This window comes from Rhincodon typus, chromosome 7 (genome assembly GCF_021869965.1).
Source record: "Rhincodon typus isolate 14 chromosome 7, sRhiTyp1.1, whole genome shotgun sequence".
Lineage (NCBI taxonomy): Eukaryota > Metazoa > Chordata > Chondrichthyes > Orectolobiformes > Rhincodontidae > Rhincodon > Rhincodon typus.
In genome coordinates this window covers 23,251,606-23,275,619 of record NC_063338.1, presented here as the reverse complement: position 1 = coordinate 23,275,619, position 24,014 = coordinate 23,251,606, and the positions used below count along the sequence as shown (strand labels likewise).

General features: G+C 41.1%; 1 protein-coding gene across 1 annotated transcript in view; it reads left to right on the top strand.

The window, feature by feature from the left end:
• The first annotated feature begins 13,400 nt into the window (after positions 1-13,400).
• The window catches only part of LOC109912343 (unc-80 homolog, NALCN channel complex subunit), a 244,990-nt gene continuing 234,376 nt past the window's right edge, over positions 13,401-24,014 (top strand). The window contains exon 1 of the mRNA XM_048599053.1: positions 13,401-13,505. Coding sequence (XP_048455010.1) covers positions 13,414-13,505 — 92 coding nt within the window. The 5' untranslated portion in view covers positions 13,401-13,413. The remainder of the gene's footprint in view (positions 13,506-24,014) is intronic.

The window sequence follows — 24,014 nt, the reverse complement described above, 5'->3', positions numbered from 1 at the left end:
ACCTCTCCTGACCGTGTGTCACTTCTTCCATCTCAATCCATCACTTTGAATCCCCCTCTGTCTTTGGCACGTCGAGCTAAATGGCCTCCTGCACCATTGTAGGAAAAAAAACTGGGCTGACACGGTCAAGACAGCAGTGAGGTGGCAGACTTTAGGTTTCCCATTGTACATGAGGACAAATTGCTACAGTTGGCCAGACAAAAAGAAAAGAGAGAGCCTTGCGTCAACTTTGTTGTGCTATGCAATGCTGCTCGGCCATTAATGTCAGTGCTACCTCATTCTTGTCCGAAGACGCTTTTACCTCTTTCTCACAACTAATTTCCTCTCTTGTGCAGGTTCTAAAGGGACCCAATGAACCACAATGAAGAAGAGGCCAGCACCACATACACTCAGTTCAAGCTCCACCTCCTCAGGTGGAAACCACTAAACCCTCACAGGATACACTGGCAAGGCTATTCCCAGCATACTGCCCCGCCCCCCGCCCCACCTTGTCAAAATGCAGAGAAACTCCAGGACAGGAGGCAGGTGGCCGGAGGCAGACGGTAAACTGGATCACAGAATGGAGGAGTCCATCAACATTATGACTCCATGCTGACTCTGACATGCACATGACTGCCATGGAGACAGAGGTCCAGCTCACACAGGCCTGTACTCCCATCACTGTAGCCAATGGTACTCTGCATCAAAGGCTAGGCTGGAGAGGTTAGAGGAATCTTGATCTCACTCCGGGTGTCCCTTCCTCTCTGGGAAACGAGGTATGTTAGCAAGTGCCTGGACAGGAAGAGCCCCACAGACAGCTCCTCTCAGGGCACTTTGGAATTGCCAGGCCCTAATCCCTGTGTATGATACTGAAAACCTGCAAAAGTCCAAGATGAGAAAAGTGAGCCTGTGTTTGGACAAGTGATTCTCAATGGGCCTGGGCCATTTAAATTCAAACAGCCCTGGGGATGTTTAGCCAAGTCTTCCACCCAGTAGGGCTAACTACAGAACTGACTCCTTCCACACCAACTGTCAATATCAGGACTGTACATCAACATGGTGGGACGGAAAGGAAGGAATAAACTTTGAGGGAACATAAGTGGCACAAATGACACTCCATTGTCAACAATCCTTCACTTTTCTTTTCACATATACGCTTAAAAATGCCTGTTCTGGTCTCTTCAGGGCTGTCAGTCCTGCTGAAGTTGTACACATTTGATATATGTGCAGCCTCTTCAGACATCCCTGGGCTAAACGAAGTTGCAGTGGCAGAGTCAATGTTGGTCATCTCAAGCAACTGACTGCTTGACTGCAGATAGCATCCAGACATCAGGGATCCTTGAACAGTCATGTTAATGATTGCAGACAAGGCATTGTATTTTGCTTGCAGCCTCAGTGTCGTCCACATTAATGAGTGGGTATTATGTAGGGCCTGCCTTGCACAAGTCATCCCCACTTACACCCACCCTTTCAGTGAAAGGATGGAGTCTGTGATGATTCCACATGTTTCTGCAGCTATGGTAAATTCTTCCTTTCAGCTTTACAAAGGAGCACCGTGCCAGTCAAGCCTTGGAGGCTCACAGCTCAGTGCCTGCTAACAGAAGCTGCACAAGGTGCTGCCCCTCTCAGGTTTAGTGCTGCCCTACTGGATGCACAAGTATCTCCGGGCAATTTAACAATCCAAACAAACTCTGAAATGCCAAAGGAAAGCAAACTGTTAATGGAAGGCTGTAAAGGAGGTGCCTCTTCCTCACTCCCAACCTGTTGCCCATCATGATCGATGACACTGGTTGAAGCTTGAAAAGCCGCCTAACCTCAGCACCATTGCATGCTACTGTCTCAATGTTGCTGTCTCTCAAATGGTAAAGAGAACCTGTAAATAATTAGATTTACATGTACAGTGTGCTGAACAGATTAGTTACACAACACAATGAATGGAAGTCCAAACCCAGCTCATTTCTTTTGGGAGTAGGTTTCACGGAGGCTCCATTTGGCTCCTCACATTCAACAATGCATTGGTCTAATTTGATCTCTTGGATGTCCCTGGAGGATTGCTTTCCCTAATTTCATCTGTGTCCAGAACATTACCACCCACCCCAAACACAACAGCCGACATTGTCATCTCTAGCTGCGAAAGGGACAATATACCACAATGATGTACGCATCTTTCTAGGCTATACTGCAATGCTCTACCAGAGCAGTCTAGGCAGTCAAACCTCATCTTAAGGAGATGCATGATTTGCTGTACTATGGTCCTAGTAGAAGTATGGGTGGCATTGCATCTCTATTCTGCATCAGCCTGAGGATTTTGCAAAGGTGGCATCAACCATGTTTGGAGGAGTTTGACTTTACCTCCCAGAAGCCGTCCGTATTTGTTCCAAGAAACTTAGAAGGTTGCAGGATTATGAGAGTTCTCCAATATATGTGCATATTGCAACTCCCAGAATAACTGCGCAGTCATCCAAAATCTGACATAGATGCTCACAGATGAGCTGGACATTGGTGCGGAAGCCTTTTCAGTCAATGAACTCTGCAGATTGGTGATCCGATGTTCTCAAAGCAATGTGGGTGGAGTCCAGTGTCTGGAGGAAGCTAGTGATGGTGGAGAATCACTGACCAAGCTGCTTGACTTGCCTGGGCACAGGGGAACTGGTGTAATCTTACAGAAAGTAGCATCTGTGATTTCCAAGATGCATTTGTGGGCTGACAGTTGGGAGATGCCGCAGTTGCTTCTTGGAAAGAGCCGCTGATACAAATATTCAGGGTAGATGTGAGCTTCATGAGCACCAGAATGAACTTGTCACCTATTCCTTCCTAGCGTAAGTCTTGCTTTAGCAGATGACATATTGATAACGGCCTTGGGACATCCTTGGTCTGCAGCTGCACTGGTTCTCTGACAGTTTAGACAATGACAACAAGGCAATTAAATTCGAGGTCTGGTCATTTCTTCCCCCACCTCCTGGGAGGATCTTCAACTGCTAATTCTTCCTCTGGACCCTGGGTATCAGCTGCTGAAGTTTTCTGTCCTTGCTGGGCCTGTTGATGACATTGTAATTGTTATCATCTCATGTTCACCAAGGCCACAAAGAATCTCCCAAGTGCCAGTTCCATCTCAGACGAGCAAGCAGATTATCTGTGGAGAGTGTCAGAAATAGTACAGAATTTTAGTAATGGTACTCCTGATCTTTCACATCAAGCTCAGTGAAGCAACATGTTATTGCCTCACACAGTGTGGCATTGAGGCTTCAACTTCACAAGGAGATCAATATCATGCCATGAAATGGAGCTCTGAGCTATGTAACCTTAGGTAGATGTATGCTGCAGAACCAATGCAACATTGGGCTCTGGTGTAGCCATTTCTCCTCCATAATAGCATGCCCTCCCAAAACTCAATGCCCTTGAACATCATGGAATTGCATCCTTCCAGTTAGGTCTGAGAATATGGCAGATCTGAAATGTCTTCCAGTGTCAGGTATGTAAAGTGATTGAGGCCATCATTTCTAATGTAAAATGGCTGCAAAAAGGATAACAACTGAAGGCAATTTGATGGCAGGTGGGTAGCATTACAGAATCACTGAACACTTAATTAATACAATTACTCTTAGCTGAGTCTCATTATGTGACTAGTTATACTGTTGAAGATCAAATCAGTAATTTACACTACCCTCTCTAACTGGTGCCACTTTGTCTCCTTGTTGCACAGTTGAGTTTGGTGTGAAGATGAGAATGTTTCAATGTTGTGTTCTCATGAATGAGTTGTAGGCTCCAACTGAGACTAACAATGACTCATCCCATCTTCGGGGTGAACATGCAAACCCCACACAAACAATTGGAATCAAACCCTGGTCCCTGGCACTATGAGGCAGCAGTGCTAACCACTGAGCCGCTGTGCTGCCCCCATGACAAGTCACCTGTCCCCTTTGTACCTAATGGCAATGAAAGCTGGAGAAGTTGGCACCCCATAAGTTCTCACTGAAGACCATATGCTCTAAAATACAGGCAGCCTGTAATATGGGACTGAAGGGCTGAAAAGCAATGCAGGCCACAAAAGGTTGGTAGTTTCCAAAGAAGTGCAAAGCAAGTGGGGTGGCACAGTGGTTAGCACTGCTGCCTCACGGTGCCAGGGACCCGGGTTCAATTCCCCTTGGGCGACTGTCTGTGTGGAGTTTGCACATTCTCCCCGTGTCTGCGTGGTGCTCCGGTTTCCTCCCACAGTCCAAAGATGTGCCGGTTAGGTGGATTGGCCATGCCAAATTGCCCATAGTGTTCAGGGATGTATAGATTAGGTGGGTTATAGGGGGATGGGTCTGGGTGGATGCTCTGAGGTTTGAAGTGGACTTGTTGGGCCGAAGGGCCTGTTTCCACACTGTAGGGATTCTATGAAGTGACCGCTGAAGTTATAACTGGAGACAAAGCATGCATCCTGCACAGATACGTGTGTTCATCTGTGCAACGTGACCTGGCAGAAGCATGCATATGTTTCCCAGAGCTCCCAAATGTCATCCTGAAGGGCTAAAGTGGTGTGTGAGTTGGTCAGAAAGCAGCCCTGATGTTGGAAAGCTGGTAGTTTGGTGAAGTCGACTTGTGTGGAGGAAGGGTGAAAGAGGACAGTGTCCATGGAACCTGCAGGGAAAAAGAGAAGATGGAGCTGGATGAAAGGCTGGAGAAGCAAGCAATGAGCAGTCTGTTGCCAGGTAACCACTTTGACTTTCATTTTAGGAATTGGCACCATATAGCTTCTCAGGGAAGGAGAGAAGAATTTGGAGCTGTACAGTAATGAGGCAAAATTAGCTTTTAATAAGATGCAAACGCATGGAAATAATGTAGTTGCTGCTCGTGAATGAGCTTCAGAACTTGACATTTAAACCTTAAGGAAAAAATTGAGAAAATAATTGTCGACATCACAAATCTGATTTTTTTTCATTCTCCCCACATTTCCTCAATTTTCTCACCATTGCCCTTGCCACTCAAAAGCAGCAGAAAGTTCCTCCCTTAATGTAGCACTGTTGAATTCTGTCCTATGTTGTTGAGTCAACAACAGAGGTGGTCCTCCATCACCACATCTGCCAAACTGCTATTACAAGTACTGAATTGACTTTAATCAAAAAGAAAGCAAACATTGCTCTCTTCCTGCAGAGCTATCAGTTATCATTTATATGAAAATTCCTTAGCAGCTCTCTTCCAACCAGTTTTGCTTTGCTCAAAATCCCCTCCACTGGGGCTAATTTGATAATCTATTAAAAGCAAATTCTTTGCTAATCTAAAAGAGAGGAATTTCAGACAAATGCATTTAAGCATCATTGTGCTAATATTCCAGAGCATAATTTCAAAGCCCTTTTTCTCATGTCTCTCAAATCCTACGAACAGATACTGTCTCAAACATTTGATTATTTTATTTACGAGTGGTCTTAGTCTAACTATCTTTACAGACCAAATGGAACACTCAAAACTGTTTTGCTGAAAGTACCACATTTCTCTTTTGTACAAAATTTGCCTTCCTCAATAAATGTTAACTCAGTTGACTGTATTCAAGATTTGAATATTGCTATGTCTGGAGAGATCTACATATTCCTGGATGACATACAAGAAATAATTATCTTCTTTCCTGCATATTTGCAATGTTGAAATGCAGAACTCAACGAAGCCTGAAAGGGTTCCATTTCCACCTTAGTTGTGTAAGTCACTGGGAATGTGCAGGTGATTTGCTAGTAAAAGAATAAAAATAGTATTGATGTAACTATTTTCTGCTGCTTGATCTACTTCCAACATTTGCAATGTACCATACAGGGAGGAGTCAGAGAGAGGTAATCTCTTTCATCTGTTTCCATTTCTGGGGATTGGCTGGTCACCAATAGCCATTCCAAACCCACTGACTCCCACAGTTACCTTGACGATACATTCTCAGACTCTGCTTCCTATAAGGAATCAATTCTATTCTCCCAGTTTCTCCATCTCTGTCGCATCTGTTCTAATCCAGCCACCTGCTGCAGTGAGACCTCAGACATGTCCACCTTTTTCCTCAACCAAGGATTCCCCACTACTGTTATTGACAGGGTCCTTAGACATGTCCAATCCATTTCCCCCACGTCTGCCCTCATTCCTTCCATTCCACCCCACAAAACAATAGGGTCCCTTCCCCTCCTCCCTTGCCCCAACACACACACACACACACACACACCATCCTCACTTTCCACCCCACCAGTTTCCACATAAGCTGCGATTTCTGCCATCTCCAGTGGGATGTCACCACCAGACATATGTTTTCCTCCCTTTCCTTGTCAACATTCCACACAGACCTTGCCTTCTGGATACCTTAGTCCACTCCCAACACTTCCCACAGCCATTTGGCATCTTCCCATGCAATTTCAGAAGGTGTAACACTTGCCCTTTACTTCATCCGTCCTTACTATCCAAGGCCCCAAACACACCTTCCAGGTGAAACAGCACTTTACCCGCACTTTGCTCAATCTAACCTACTGTATTCGCTGCTCACAATGTGGTCCCTTCATTGGGGAAGCGAAGTGCAGACTGGGTGAGTGCTTTGTAGAACACCTACATTCCGTCCACAAAAATGACACTGAGTTTCCTGTTGCCTGCAATTTCAACCATGTTCCCTGGCCAACACTTCTGTCTCAAGCCTGCGTTAGTGCTCCAGTGAAGCGTAATGTAAACTGAACAAACAATGCTTTACCTTCTGCCCAAACACATTACAGCCTTCAGGACTCAACTATGAGTTTGATAATTTCAGATTATGAACACCTTCCTCCATGTTTGTTATCCACCTCCACAACCCCAGGTCATGTTACGAAATGATTTGCTTTCAGCACAGCCAACCTATTTTCAACTGTACCCAGCTCAAGGGTCTAGGCCCGAAACGTCAGCCTCTCTGCTCCTATGATGCTGCTTGGCCTGCTGTGTTCATCCAGCTCTGCACCTTGATGTCTCGGATTCACCAGCATCTGCAGTTCCTACTATCTCCCATTATCACCTGTCAAGTTTCCTCACTGCTTACTATTGACAATCCCTTTGCCTGTCTACCCTTTCTTCTCTTTCTCTCGGCTTTGCTTTCACACATTATAACATTATAATACCATTGAATTAGGTTGTTCACTGTTTGGAAGAGTCAATAATTCAGCAGGGTGCCCACTACCGAAAGACAGAAATACACCTTCTACAAGAAGTGAAGCACTTCTCAATGGTGATTCATGGAAAGCAATAACAGGCCACAGAAAACTGACCTGGAGCCCCTTCATTCTCTGATGTAGCCATGTAGACTTTCATCAAGCAAACAAGGAACAATAAGGAGGTGCCATATCAAATTAGACAGGGGCAATGGAGAAGGCTGGTACAATAGATTTGCGTTGGGCATCCTGTTTCAGGAAGAAATGTAACAAACTCTGCAGAACTGCTAAGCTTTGATGCCCATTGCATCTCTCTTATTCAGTGAATAGCCTTGCACTTAATTTACACCTAGCATTATCATGCCTTGCCTTCCATGCTTTTCCTTTAATCAGAATGGGATGCTTCACTGCAACACAGTCATAGAGTCATACATCACAGAAATAGATCCTTTGGTCCAACTCGCCCATGCCAACCAGGTTTCCCAACCTATACTAGTGGCAAAAACTGCTGTTCCTGGAAACCTGAAATATAAAAATAACTTGGTTAAATATTCAGCAAGCCATGTTGCAATTGTGGAAAGATGAATAGAGTTAATATTTCAGTTCTATGATATTTCATCAGAACTAGAAAATGTTAGTGACATAACAGGTTTAAAGCAACTGCAAGTGAGGGGAAAGGGGATGTAGTGGAGGAAAGAACGTAAGAAAGGTCTGTTACAGATTAGAAAGATCAAACAAATGGCAGAATCATTTTGAACGTCTTCCTCTTATCAAACCTTTGGTCATGTTATGATTATGTAGTTATGGTATGCCATTTTTTAGGGAAAGAAGTATTTAAAGGCTTCTAATTTTTTGAAAGAAAAGAGCTTAAAGTGTGATTGCGACAAGTCACCTGACTACACAACTGCAAAGTCTACTTCGTTTACAGAGAGACATTCCCTGACGTAACAACTCTTGGCCAGGTGACACGAGCTTTATTCCTGACTCATTGTGACAATGTAAATTAGCTTTTGTTCTGGACATTATTTCAGAGCCACAATGGGAGAAGAGCTGTTTCTGGAATGTCAATGACTCAAATGGAACATGTCTTAGTTTTTGCTTAGGCCACTTGATAACAGAAGGCACCTTGGATTGCAACCTAAGAATCGTTCAAGAAGTCAAACTGCCAGGACAAAGAGAGAATCCATCTTTGAATCATCCAAAAGAAACAATTCACTTGGCAATGAAATACTGAGGAAAAGAGAGAGAAATCTTGAAACAGCTGGTGGTCTGTTGTAAATTACTGGGCTCCTAAAAGTGACTTGCATAAAGAACAAAAGACCAAGAATTTTCTCTCTCTCCTAAAATCTACCTGTACTGAAGAGACTACTGATATGCAAAAACACCATTCATTCATCTACAGAAGCTATTACAGTTTAATGCATCTGATTTTATGATGACCTCTTAGCTGCAGGAGTAAGGAACTCAAGCAATGGGCTCTGATGGTATGCCACAGAAACTTATTGGGATTTCCATTTTATAATTTTCATTTTTTATCTTGTATGTATCTGTTCTAATCTTGTGATCTTAATTTATTTTTAGTAACTCCAAGGAAATTTCGATAATAACCTGTAATAGGCTGACCTGTAACCAACCCTATTTGATCTACTTGAATCATACAAATTAAAAAGGGGCTAACCAAATTATGTCAACCGATATTCATTGTGCATGGTGATCACGAATGTCAATTGGCTTAATCTATTCCTATGTGTTTTCTTGATAAATATTGTTTTGTAATGCTTTTGTGAAACATTTTGAGGAGTCTTACTACATCAAAGATGATATTTAAATGCAAACTGTTAGTCTTGTTTGGGATAGTAGCCCTTTATTTTTGCACGTTTGATCTTTCTATGTATTTCAGAACCAACCTCTGGGACGACATACTAGATATGCTTATTCTAGGTCAAACTGGCAATGTGGGTAGGTTTGCTCTTCATTCTATGAATGAATAGAAGGTAATGGGTAGAACAGTTTTGATGGGATGATTAGTTTCAAGCTGCTTTCTTTCTCCTTAATCAGACTCTACAGCCATTGGTGTCTGCTCTACCTTGCTAGTTTAATGTGCTTCCTTTTCTATTGTCCTTTAGCTCACTCACTACATTTCATGCATGTATTTTTTTTTTTTTTAATTTAGCACTTGGTATTTAGCCATCTCCCAAGCACTTCATAGGGTTTTCTATTTCTTTCCCAGTGTACACATGAGTACTCCCTTTGTAAGACACCTTTCTAGCCTTGACATATAAGATTTATAAGAATTAATGAGATAACATTCAAGATTTTAAATCTAGTATTAACACTAAGGTTAGATACCAGTTAAAAACAAGTACACTCATTCAAAATTTATTGCACGTATTAATGACGAATATGTTGCTAGCAGCTTTACTAAAGATCACCGGGTGGATAGTCATGTTTCTTTAATTGTACACTTCAGAAGCTGACCAAGCAGACCACTATCATTCTTTACAACAAATTTTATACCATCCTTTCCAAGGTAGGTGGATACAGTTTGTTGACAAGATCATATCGTCCAATCAGAATCCACCTTCAGTTACAAAAATATCTCCAAATGTTGTTTCAACTGTAGAATTAATCATTCCTAGATAGGTTCGCAGAATCCACAACCTCAACTTACAATTTTACTCTGACCTGACCGTCTTCTCTCCCACCTATCTGCTCCTCCCACCTCACTGACCAATCCCCACCACAGCACACCTGCACTCACCGATCACCATTCCACCTATCTTCCCCAGCCCCACCCCTCCCCTCTCTCTCTCTATTTCAGAGCCCCCTTCCCCCTCCCCCATTTCTGAAGAAGGGTCCCGACCCGAAATGTCAGCTTTCCTGCTCCTCTGATGCTGTCTGGCCTGCTGTGTTCCTCCAGCTCCACACTGTGTTATCTCAGACACCAGCATCGGCACTTCTTACTATCACATCTACCAATCAGCCCACTTACTGGCCAATCAAGATTGTGTATCAGAAGACTACAAGTCCTGACACTTCAACAACATCAGTTATGATATAGCCACCATGTAAAATTTACAAGTATTGAATAAAACAAATCTCTCTGGTAGAGTTTAATAATCCCCTAGAATAGAAAATTTGGTTGTGTCCATTTCCATTTCTTATCAGATTATCAAAACATAGCATTTATCTAAGTACATAACTTCAATCAAAAAAAAACACAGCTTTGGAGTATGGCTCACAATTAATTTTAATCCTATTTAGGAACTTAGTGTTACCTGAGCCAAATATTCCATGACCTAAAGGGATTGTTATTTATTCCAGTCCAATGATCTTATTTGTTCATATATTGAAAGAAAGCCTGCTTTCTTTCAACTGGCTAAAGCTAAGACCACTTTGCCTTTTATCTGAACTATTAATGCTTCACGCCTCATCTGTGTTGAATAGCCTTTGCAAATCTCAAAGAATTTTGTAAAAATATTAAGTTAGTCAAAAATAGTATAGCTTCTTACATCCTCAATTTCCATGTTCTGTTCCTTTTAAAATGCTATTCATCTGTGATTTCCCCCAATCCGTAGAGATGACCATGGTTTCTGTTTCCGAAGACGTGCTGTTTAAACTACTGAATATTTTTAGCTTTCAGTCTTTCTTTTTTTTTCAATTTCAGCATTTGAGAATGTGCAGTATTTTTAAACATACATTTTTTCTCTCCAGGGATTTCGGATAACTCTTCAGTGAAGAGTCATTATTAATTCTCCCCTTTGCCTTGGCAGGTGTAGTGTATTTTTTTAACTTAAATGCAAGCACACTTTGAAATGTAATTAACTTGCAATCATGTGTTTGGAGCACAAGATTGGGGTGGATTTTCATGCATTCATTCATGTTAGAGGAGGTGGTGATTGGAACTGATCCCTGGATTTCTGTCCCATTTCCGTCATGGGATAGAAACATTTAAACATGTGGGCAAAGACGTATCTCCAGTGCAGTAGGTTTCATTTTAGAATGCCCTTACCTCACTCCCCAACAATTTTCATTGAGTCAAACCCAATTTGATAAGAGTTGCTGTTTATGCTATCTGATTACCATAATCATCATAATAACTAAAAGGGAAATCTCTCTAAGTGGGAACCTAGGGATGGGTAAATTGAAATGCTGATGCATAATTCATATTAATATAATGGTGAAGAATGAGTTTAATATGTTCTTAATGCAATGATTTTTGATAGGGCTTTGTTTAGAAAAGATAATGTCCACTATATGTGCCAACATTTTGAATGTGGATGAGTCTTTAGATGTGTTAGATTGTGTTAGCTTTTGCTGTGTCAGTTCTTTGACCTTAAAATTGATTGGCAGATCAGTTTTTTTTCTTTGGACTTTGAAATAATGCTACAGATGGCTACATGTTCCACTGCTTGAAAGACATAAATGCATTTAGCGCTGGAGACTTTACTGTCATAATTATGCAATGGAATCTGATAATGAAAGTTTAACTGAGCTCCTACCCTCAGTAATCTGGTCAACTCAACAGTTGTTGTTGATATAATTGTCCAGCAGACTGAAAGTTTTGTTCTGGTGGAAAAGAGGTTTCTGTCTATTTGTGTACTATGACTGTTTTATAACCATCTAAAGAATTTTTCTTTGAACTTAAGTTTGAATATCCTTTATGAGTTCCTATGAAAATGCACACTGATTGAATGTTGATGTTCACAGTTTCACAGACATTTTGGAACTTCCCAATTTTATTATAGGACACGTGAGTTGTCTCCATAGTGAATTTAAGCATGGGTTGGGTGGATAAAGGGGACATGGGAGAAATGGTGGTAAATGTGGAATGAGGTATTTTGGAGGTATGTGTGGATATAAGGTTGAGAGGACCTGAGGGAAAGGGAGGGGAGAGGATGCATTTGGAGGGAAATGTATGTGGGAAGGTGGAAGCAGATGAGAGTGGGTGAGGGAGTTGAGGTTAAGGTTTTAAGGTACATTACACTCATGCACAGAGCTGGGTTGATGTCCCAGCAATTGAGGCAGGCCTTCCAATCCGTGCTTTTCAGCTTCCATCCTTCTTTGTTCCCATTTCTGCCCTGATTCAGGTGTAAGGGGTCCTGACCCCAGCCACAATGAAAATAGACTGTGCAGTCAGGTCACTGCCAGGCAACAGGCAGGATCACAACACCAGGACATGCCTGAATTGCAATTCCTACCTAATAGATGCTGATCTGGGTCACTGTGACAGATTTCAAAACCTAACAGTTTTATTATCGCTGCATGTTACCTGTACTCCATGCTACATCCCTGTGATAGTCTGGATTGTAAGTTAGTCCTTCTACAGTATTTTGCATCATGATCAACTTGATATATTTTAGTTATTTTAAGCAACCTGTGGAACACATCATGATACAACTGCAGGGCAAATTAGAGTTGAATCCAGAACCCCTGGCCACTACCACCATGACACAAAACCTAACGTGATGTATTTCATCCTTGGTCTAAATGTGAAACACACTCTATAATATTATAGTATTTTGTTAGCATCATCACCTGAAGGAATGAGAGATACCTGTCCTCTAAAATACTTTAGTGATCATTCTGTCCCCTCTTTCATTCCAAATACTGTAAAATGTTTAGGAGCTCCCCAACAATTTTAGATATGGACGTAAAACAACTTAAATTATCTGATCTGACTTGCTGTGTTATTTAATTACCACAGGTGTCTACTTAATAGTTAACTGCATGTTAATAGAATAATGCTTTTCAACTCCTTTTTTCCCCCCTGTTTGGTCTTGCATTCCCCCGTAACTCTAACTTTCCCCGACTTCAAGAAGAAAACACAAAAGGAAAACAGCACCACAACAAAAAAAATGTTATTGTACATCAGTGGAAATAATATGCCAGCAAGTCAGCAGCTACAAACTGGTGACCTCATTGTATGGTATTTATTATCTCTGCGCTCTGCGTATCTCACTGTGTGACGCATTTGAGAAGCATATCCATGAATGGTCATTCCGTGGAGAGTCTGGCTTTTTTTTATTGCATAGAGCCACAGCTCACTCCGGATTTTTTTTGTTTGTTTGTTTGTTTTTGTTGTTCTGAACACCATTCAATGCATTTGTGCAAACCGCAGGTTGCTTTCTCTCCAGGTCACAGTAGATTGCTGGATTTGGAGTGACCTTTAGCAGTCCTGCCCCCGGGCTGATTGATTGACAGGAGGACGGGCGGGCGCTGTCCGCTCCTGCCCTGGTGCTGAAGCCCGAGGGGCACCGAGCCTGCTCCAGCCGCCCAGCTTCAAGCGAAGGGAGGCGGGCTGCACAGCGGCATGGTGAAGCGCAAGAGCTCCGAGGATGCAGAGCGAGAGTGCGGCCGGGGCATCCCTCTCCCCATCCAAACCTTCCTGTGGAGGCAGACCAGGTGAGGACAGCCGCGGGCAACGAATAAATAAAGTCCGGGGTGGCCCGCTGGGGCCTCCCTATTCTCCATCAGCACCTCCCGGGATTGAACAGGCAGCGAAGGCCGGCGCGACCCCCGGGTTAAACGGATGAAGAGCTGGTGGTTAATAGGGACCTTTCACAGTGCATCTTTATCAATATGATACCTGTCATCTGTGAAAACAACCTGGAAGGAGACCATTCAGCCCATTGGGTCTGGGTTAGCACTTGGAAAGACCTATGGTTTTTGAATGTTATTATCAAATCTGTCTATTCCTTCATCAGGAAATGCATTTCAGGTCCTAACAGATCCTTGCATCAAATTAAAAATCCATCAAGGGGCCTGATTTTAACTCTAAGACAATAATTTTTAAATGGGTTAAAACCTTGCCCATTGATGAATCATTAAATAGAGATTAACTAACCTTTTCAATTCCCTTGCTGATTCGCTATGGTGTGTGGGTTCAAACCCAGTGTATATTGGAAATAATCATGAAGCTTTCAGAGATAAGCATCTTAACCAGAATATCTGTAACGCTGAACGCTGTTGTCTGAGCCTTGTTAGCCCCTCCACATTTAGAGTTTTGTTGTTTTGTTGTCAATTCTGTAGATTGCTCTATGTTTTGATGTAAGTCTCTGAAATGTCCAAGACCAGGCAGGTAAACTAAGTGAGGGAGAGAAAAAATGCAGCAACACAAATTAGGGAAGGGAGAGGTACAGAGGGGATGGGAGAGAGAAATATAAACTGGAGAGGAGAAAGGGAAAGACGCCAAGTCATAGAACCAATGAGAGAGAGTTGGTAAGGAGAGAATGACAACCTGACTGAGACAATTCCCCACCCCTTTTTTCTTTATTCATTCACGGAATGAGGGCATCGCTGGCTAGGCAGCATTTATTGCCCATCCCTAATTGCCCAGAGGGCAGTTGAGAGTCAACCACTTTGCTGTGGGTCTGGAGTCACATATAGGCCAGCCAAGGTAAGGAGGGCTGTTTCCTTCCCTAAACAATATTAATGGACCAGATGGGTTTTTCTGACAATCGTTGATGGATTCATGGTTATCATTAGATTCTTAATTCCAGATATTTTATTGAATTCAAGTTCCACCATCTGCCATGGCAGAATTTGAACCTAGGTCCTCAGAATGTTATCTGGGTCTCTGGATTATCAGTCCAGCCATAATACTACTCAGCCACCACCTCCCCAATGTGGATGTGAAGAATGCGAAGCACAAACTGGGGAGGGACGGTGAGTGAAAGATATAAAAAGGGAGGGAGAGAGGGGGAGAAATACAAATTGACAGGAACAGAGGAAGGTATACTGGGATTGGAGAAACAAACAAGGAAGGCAAATCTGAGGGAGGGAGGAAGAAAATGCAAAATACACTCGGATAAAAAACAAGAAGGAAAAACAGATTGGGGAGAGAAACACAAGCTGGGAGGGGGGAGAAAAATATACAAAGTGACCTGAGAGAGGGAACATATTAGAAGAACAGGGGTAAGTGAATAATAAACAAAGTCTGGGGAGACAGAGGGAGAAATTTGAAATGAGAGTGGGAGTGAGAGGTAGGAGAGCAACACAGAGAATGAGGGAGGGAGAGAAACAAATTGAATGGGAAGATGGGAGAGAGGCTGAAACAATTGAGGCAGATGGAGCAGGCAACACAAACTGAAGTAAGGGAGAGTTAATGTTGGCTTGTGATACACACTATAGATAGTCTAAATGTTGTGATCAGCAAAAAAGGATGTGAATTGCTATTCTTATTAAGAAAATCTGTCCATAATGCTTTACTAGACTCTAGATTGAACACTTCCTCTTCAATTACGTCAGTTTGATTCCAGCTTTTCCTTAAGAGTAGATATGTTTAGTCTGAGAAAAGGTAACCCATAGGAAGACAGATTAATCAATCAGATTGAAGATTCTTCATAGACGAAGAGGCACTAGGCCAACATGCGTGAAAGACAACTTATATTTAAATGATTGTATATAAAGCTAAGGCTGGGTTACAAGCATGGGATTAAGGGTGAAATTTAAATGACAGAAGAGAGCTTTATATTTGTATATAAATTCTTTTAAAAAGTGTAGTGTTTTATTTATTTACAAGTCTTACTGCCTCATATATAAAATAGCATGTCCAACTGTAGTTAACAATTACCACACTGTTTAAACGTTCAGCTCCACCTGATTGAAGTGTTTGTCGCTGATCTTCTGTGTGAGACAATATAGAAGTACAGGGTTATTACTATAACTTCAAGCCTTAACAATATTTCAATGTTGATTGCATCTGTGATGACTGCAACAGCTCAACCTTTACAGGACCAGAGTACTTCTGATAGCAACTTGCAGATTTTTACATTTAACTGTGCATTTATGAATCACAGAAGTTGATCGTAGTTATAACCAGCAACAGTAGGGAACACTGCCAGCCTTGTGGTTATTATCGCAACAGAATCTGGGCTATTATCTTTTATACAGAAAAGTGTTTCATTGTGAGAGATGAATTAGATTTGGTTTTGGTTTAACCATTCTTTTTTATAATTTCCTCGGTATTATAAAATTGCACAAAACTTTACAAGTTATTTATAACAAAAATGTTTTGGTTAAATCAAAGATTCTCATTGCTTTTCATTGTGGTTAATGCTGTAAAAAAACTCACAGAAATAATTCTAATTTAAAGATTATTTGTAAATCTATTTTTTTTCTTCGACTTGAAAATTTTGTTATTTTAGTATAAAACAAATTTCTAATATATCGTCAATGGCTTAGTATTATTGTATGCTGATCACATTCAGAAAATTCAATCTATATCTAGGCTTAAAAACTGGAGGCAAGAACGTAGCAAAATGGTGGTGTGCTGACTGCATAGCACTCGTTGCAGAATCAAAAGAAGATGGCAAATGTTTGCAAAAGTTAAAAGGATAAGATAGATGGAAGTAGTTATGGCAAGATGAACAATGTGTTAACAGCAAATACATACAAGCTTCTAGGGAGGAAAAAAACAATCTGAGGATTCTATATTTTATCCACTTTCTTCTTTTCCACATAAATTTGGGAAACAATTAAAGATCTGTGGAAGAAAATAGAGGCTTCTGAAATGTGATAACTGAAGACAAGAGACAAGCAGCTTGAAATTCCAAGAATAATAGGAACTTTAAAAAGCAACATCAAGAAAATAAAATATCAGTATGTCGACCATTTGATTAGATCTTACATATAAGGGAAATCTCTTCCAGATGCAGCAGAAAAAGGGATCAATCTAGACATGGTTGTGTGACACATATCACACCATGGTTATAGCCTAGTTATAGTGGCTGTGTGAGTTTGGCACAAGATAGGGGAGCATGACATGCAATGACAACAGAGCTGGCAAGAGTAGCAGCAGATGATATTGACATATTCAGTTAAGGTAAATGCATTACAATTGGCAAATGGTAAGCAAATTTTATGTGATCACATGTCACATGATCAACTAGGCTGCAAATTATCACTGTGTAGGAAGAATTGAAAAAACAATGACAAATTATTTTGAAGAATTTGTTTTTTTGAAACTATTTTGCTGTGTTTCTGATATAGAATGCTTATATCACAAAAATATAAATAAAAAGGATACTATTTGCTCAGTTGCATATTATGTTTCCAGCAATCTCCCCTTGCAATATTCTACTCTCCTCACCATTTCAATTTACTGATAACCTTGATGTGCAATAATTACAAACTGTTAAGAAAATATTTCTGGAAATGGATACACTAGTACAGCCATTACATTTGGACAACTTGTACAAATTATGTTAGTGATGTTATGAAAAATGATGGAAAATATTCATGTTTTGCAATCAGTTTATAGGTCTTGAAAGATGTGTGTGGTCAACTTTTGAATTTACATCTAATGCTTTGTGAGTCCAACAGGCCTGCCAGTTGTTTGAATCATAGTGTTCACAGGTTATTTTACATAATGTTTCTATAATGACCTTGGAGTGAAATATTTCCCAGGGAACAGTGACCCTAAGATGAAAGAATTTAGCATTCAGTTTGAGTATGGCAAACTTGGGTCAGAAGCAACTGTGCCAAACTTAAGTAAGCATAAATACAAAGGAATGAGGGTTGAATGTGAAACGGATTTAGCAGAAAAAATGGCTTTTGAAGAATGGTAATTGATGATGCACAACAGAGTTATATGGCAGCGAGAACGAGAGATTCAAGGAAAGGGATAAACTGATCATGGTTAACCAGGGTAGTTAAAGATAGCATCAAATTGAAAAGGAAAAAATGTACAATGTGACATTGATTATTAGAGGCTTGGGAAAAATATAAATTTAAAAGTCAACAAAAGATGACCAAATAAAATGGGGGAGAAAACAAACTGTGAGGGCAAACCAGGAAGTAATATGAAAACAGACAGTGAGAACTTCTCTAGATACATTAAACGAAGAGAGAAGCCAAGTGAATTAGGGCCTTCAGAAAATGAGGCTGTGGAAATAATAATGGGGAATCAGGAAATGGCAGAGGAGTTGAATAAATATTTTGCATCAGTTTTTTATGGTAGAAAGTAATAACAGCATTCTAAAAATATTAAATAATCAGGGGCAAAAGGAGGTGGGGATGAAATAAGTACAATAACTACCACAAGAGAAAACATGCTAGAGAAACTGATGGTGCTAAAGACTGGTAAGTCAGATGAGTAGCATCATAGCATATTAGAGGAAGTGGCTACAAGGATACTGGATGCAATGGCAGTAATCTTTCAGGAATTCTCAAATTCTAGAAATATCCCAGAGGTTTTGAAAACTGCTAACGCAATACATTTGTTCAAAAAGGGAGAGAAACCAACCAAAAGATAACTGTAGGCCTGTCATTGGGAAAATGTTAAGAGTATTGCAAAGGATCTAACAGCAAAGCATTTAGAAATGCAGAACATAATCAGAGCGAACTTGGTTTCATGAAGCAGAAATCTTGCATGGCAAATTATTAGATTTTTTTTGAGGAGCTGACAAACAGGACAGACAAACTCGAACAGTAGATATATTTCAGTTTCCAAAAGACAAATAAAGCGACTTAATAAGCTAACACCCATCATGTTGGGGTAGTATTTTAGCAGTGGAAATTGGCTAACCGATACAAGACAGAGAATTGGGATAAAAGGGCTATTTTCAGCCTCTGAAGAAGGGTCACTGGATGTGAAGCATTAATTCTGCTTTCTCTCCACTGCTACTGCTAGATCTGCTGTGTTTCTCCAACAATTTCTGGTGTTGTTTCTGATTCCCTGCATCCACAGTTTTTTTTTGTGTTATCCCAGAATATTGTGAATAGCTTTTGTCTTCTTATCTAAGGGAAGATAAACTAGTGCTGGAGGCAGTCCAGAGCAGGTTCACTAAGTTGATCCTGGGAATGGAAGGATTTTCTTAGGAGGAGGAGTTGAATAGCTCAGGGTTTACGCAGTGGCGTTTAGAAGAATGAGAGACAACCTTATTGAAACATGCAAAATTCTTAGAGGGCTTGACAGGATAGATGTGGAGAGATTGTTTCCCCTTGTCAGACAGTCGAGGACTGGGTGACCCAGTCTGAATGTAAGGAGTCACCCATTTAAGACAGATGAGGAATTTCTTCACTCAGATGGCTGTGATTGTATGAAATTCATGACCACAGAGGGCTGTCAAGGCTTGGTCATTAAGATTATTGAAGGCTGAGATATGCAAATGTTTAATCAGTGATAGAATTGAGGAAAATGGAATTGAGGATTATCAGATCATTGAATAGCAGCCTTGATGGGGTGAATAGCCTACTTCTGCACCTATGCCTTATGGTCTAATGTACATGAAACCATGGTTTCTGAGCTACCAAGGTATAAATTGAAGTGCATTGTTTGTAAACAGTAAGTAGATTGTTGGATAATCATGCAGGTAAAAGCAGAACCCAATTAGTAGCTTCTATTTCCTCTTCATAGTGAAAAGTCTCGCTGATTGAGTGAGAATGATTTGTGTTGAAATTTATGAAGGAGCAGCATTAATAATGCCAGTGTTTCTTCAAATCATGTTGGATACAAACCTACCATGTTTACTGAGCATATGATATTTCTACTGATGCTGAATCTGTTACTGTCTATTTTGAACTGCTTGTAATATGGGTATATTTAGCTGCTAATTAAATTCAAGTTAAAATATTCTCCCAATCAACATAAGTTCTAGCCCACACTTCTTTGTTTTGTTAGGTTGTGGGGGGAAAGGGGAGATTTAAAAAAAAAACTTGGGCATTTGTTTTCTTCTAGTTTTCTGAAAGAATCAAGAACAATGAGTGGGTGATTGACTGTCGTGCTTTTTTTTTGATGCCGTTCTCAAGCTCATTCTGGGAAGCAAGAATGATCAATTTGATAACTTATTTTTCTATTTTCCATGTCTATCTATCTACATTTCCTGATAGCAATCCATTATCAGAGGAACATACCTGTTTGAATTGAAGATTCACCAGTGTTCGCAAGAGCTAAAATGATTACAATTGCAACAATTGAAAGGCATCTGGATGGGTATTTGAATAGGAAGGGTTTAGAGGGACATGGGCCAAATGCTGGCAAATGGGACTAATTAATTCAGGATATCTGGTTGGTGTGGATGAGTGGGACTGAAGAGTCTATTTCCATACTGTAAAACTCTATTAAACCATTGTGGTAAATTCTCAGACTTTGGAAACCCACTTTTTTAAGAGTAGCTTAGCCTCCTAACCCTGACAATTTAGTCTATAATTGCATTAAAATAACCTTTAGTGGATGCAAAAGTAAATTGAGAAGACACCCCCTTTGATTTAGTTCTTTTTTAAAAATTTGACTATTATATATTTGCATGAATCCAGGAAGCGGGGATCAGCCAGCCAATAATTGCCTGAGTTATGCCAATAGTGCAGGGTCAATTCCTGCACCAGCTGAGGCCACAATGAAGGTCCCACCTTCTCAATCTTTCTCGCCTGAGGCATGCTGACGGTCAGGTTAAACCACCACCAGTCATCTCTCTGTAATGAGATAACAGCCCTATGGCCCTCTAGCTCTATGACAATATTGTTATGTATTAAAAGTACAAGTCAAGAATCAGTGTGCCTCAGAATTCATCTGCCCCATTTATTTGGGCATGTGTTTGCAATTTGTGACTTGCCTGTGCTATTTCTGTTGGAGGTGGGCATTGCAACTAGGTGAAGAGGGGGAATTGGCCAACTTTAAACCTCTCTCATTCGATTGTAACAAATATTTTTTCTTTGCTTTTTAGCAAACACCTGTCACAATTCATTTAAAACCTAGCTAACAATGTCAAAATTAAGGAACAAAAGCCAAATTTGCTGGAAAAACTCAGTCACTCTGGCAGCATGTGTGGAGAGAAAGCACAATTATCGTTTCAGGTCAAGTGACCTTTCTTCAGAAAAAGCAGCTCTTTCAGTTTTTTGCTCAAAATGAAGGAGCCATTTAAAGGTGTCCTTGGGTGAAAAAAAGAGGAACTTTATTGCTTACTGACCCTGAGAGAAAAGTGATCAAAATGTGAAATCAAATGTATGCACCAACCAGGTAGTCAGCTTAAAAAGAAGTGGGGTGTGTCTGTGCAAACACAAAGGTAGAAACCATATTCTGAAGGGAATCTGCATTGAATAAAGTTGATGGGATTTAAAATATGTTAAAATAGAGTGTTGGGCAGAAAAAGGGTTCTATCATGAAGATCAAGTCTTTGAGGTCACAGAATCACAGAAGTGTTACAGTGTGGAAGAAGGCCATTTGGCTTGTACTTCTTACACTGACTTGTTAAAGGAGCAGCATTAATCAGTGGCAATATCCTGCTTTATTCTATACCCTTGCACATTATTTTTACCTTAATATTCAATGCCCTCTTGAGTGCCTGAATTGAACCTGCCTCCATAACAGCTCCAGGCAGTGCACTCTATTTCCTAACTACTTGTTGAGTGAAAAAAAATTGTTCCCCACTTCACCCTTGCTTCTTTTGCAGGTCACTTTTAATCTACACCGTCTTCTTCATGATCCTTTTACAAGCAGGATCAGTTTCTCCCTAAACACTGTATCCAGCCTACTCATGATTTCAAAAACCTCTGTCAGATTTTCTCTTATCCTTCTTCTCTCCAAGGAAACAGTCCCAAGGTCTTCAATCAACCCTCAAACCTGAAATTCCTCATCACTGGAACCATTTTTGTAAACTGTTTCTGCACTGTCTCCAATTCGTTCACATCCTTACTATAATGTGGCATCCAGAACTGTACACAAGCTGTAGTCTGAAAAGTGTCTTGTGCAAGTTCAGCATCACCTTAGAATCATAGAGTCCCTACAGTGTGTCCATGCCCCAATTAGTAAAGCCAATGTGTTAATTTTAAGCCCGAGTTCAGACTGTTTATCTGTTACTTGCCTCTTCAGCATTGGCAAGATTTCTAAACCTGAATTCTCAGTGAATGGTGGTTGTTCCAGGTTGCATTTTCAGTTGCATTTGTGTTAGCGTGTGTGTTATGAAACAGAGAGAGAGCGAGACAGGGAGGCAGAGAGAGTGTCTTCCAGTTCTAGTTTAAAAATCAATTTTCCTTGTTTCTGCTTCTGTTGCCCAGAAACAGCTGTTGCCATAGGTTGACTTATATATTGCAGAGTCTGCTCATTGTTTTTCTAATCCGGTTAACTGGCAGGCAGGTCTTTTGACTCCCAATCTGTGAAATTAGTGTACACTTGCAAATTAGACAGGATGCAAATTCATCAATACTGACTTAGTTGTCTGGTTTCACTGACTTTGGATGAGATTATAATTTCAGGGCAGATGGGTTTTGAAAATCTCACAGTGGGTTTAACAAAGCTCGTCTCAATCGTTGGCCTAGTGATCACAACAGCCATTTTAGATCAGAATTTGTCCTTTTTTAAAAGCCACTTTAGTATATGAAGGTCTCATAATAAAATCATATGATCGAATGGAATATGAATTGTCCATTTTTACTGTGGTCATAAGTGAGAAGCAAACACGTTTGATACTCCCACCTTATTACTATGATTGTAACATGGGGCTTTTTAAAAAATTTGTTCATTTTGTGGGATGTGGGTGTTGCTGGCTGGCCAGCATTTATTGTCCATCCCTAGTTGCTCTTGAAGAAGTGATGGTGAGTGGCCTTCTTGAACCGCTGCAGTCCACCTGCTGTGGGTTGACCCACAATGCCATTAGGGAAGGAATTTCAGGATTTTGACCTAGCAAAAGTGAAGGAACAGCGATATATTTCCAAGTCAGGATGGTGAGTGGCTTGGAGGAGAACTTGGAAGTGGTGGTGTTCCTATGCATCTGCTGCCCTGTTCCTTCTAGATGGAAGTGGTCATGGGTTTGGAAGGTGCTGTCTGAGGATCCTTGGTGAATTTCTGCAGTGCATCTTGTATATAGTACACACTGCTGCTACTCAGCAGTGGTGGTGTAGGGAGTGCATGTTTGTGGATTTAGTGCCAATCAAGCAGGCTACTTTGTCCTGGATGGTATCAAGCTTCTTGAGTGTTGTTGGGGCTGCACACATCCAGGCAAGTGGGGAGTATTCCAGCACACTCCTGACTTGTGCTTTGTAGATGGTGGGCAGGATTTGAGGAATCAGGAGGTGAGTTACTTGCCGCAGTATTCCTCGCTTCTGACCTGCTGTTGTAACCACTGTGTTTATGTAGTGAGTCCAGTTGAGTTGTTCATTCATTCATCCATTGGCGGTCCCTCGCAGACAAAGATCACTGTCTTCTACTTTCATGGGGCTGAACACCCTCAATGCCTCTGACATTACTAGTCTCTACACTTACCAGGCAAGATTACAGTTTGTTGATCAGCATTTTGCTGATACCATGTAGTTATGCCAGCCTATGTTTTTTTCAGGATAGACCGACTTGCTTGTCTTCCTTTAAGAGAAGCTGCATCAAGTAAAGTTAATGGAATGTAAAAACTTGCTAAATCAAACACTGGGCACAGAGAGAGAGGATTTCAGCCTGATGAATGCAGCATTAGAGACCCCACTCTCTGGGGTGGGCAAAAGGAGAGAAAACAGGCTTTTACATCGGGTCAGGAGGCTACACTCAGAAGGGAGTGAGAGTGTTGGCAAGGGAGATGAACTCCTGGTGTTTATGCCCGAAGACTTAGAAATAGCCCCATAAGAAGTCTGATGGCCTCAATGTTGTTCAAAAGCACCGAATGCATCTCCTACTCACTGCAACTCAAACACCTCTGAATGCATCGCACCCTTATTGCCCACTTAGCACCCAGGCCTTGTACCTAACATCCAGAAACTCCAACCCACGCTCATAGACCTACCAGTCCTAAAATCCTGACACTCATGCTGCATCCATGTACCTCTAGCTTTTGGGTTATCTCATGTACATCACCCAAACACAGTGCCACGCCATCACTAATATCCTGCCCTCTTCTGGACACGAAGCACACAGTGCAGGGAGCAAACTACAAGGATGCCTACATTCCTAAGCCTTGCAGAGGAGGTGGGATAATTGGCTTTCTGTATTGT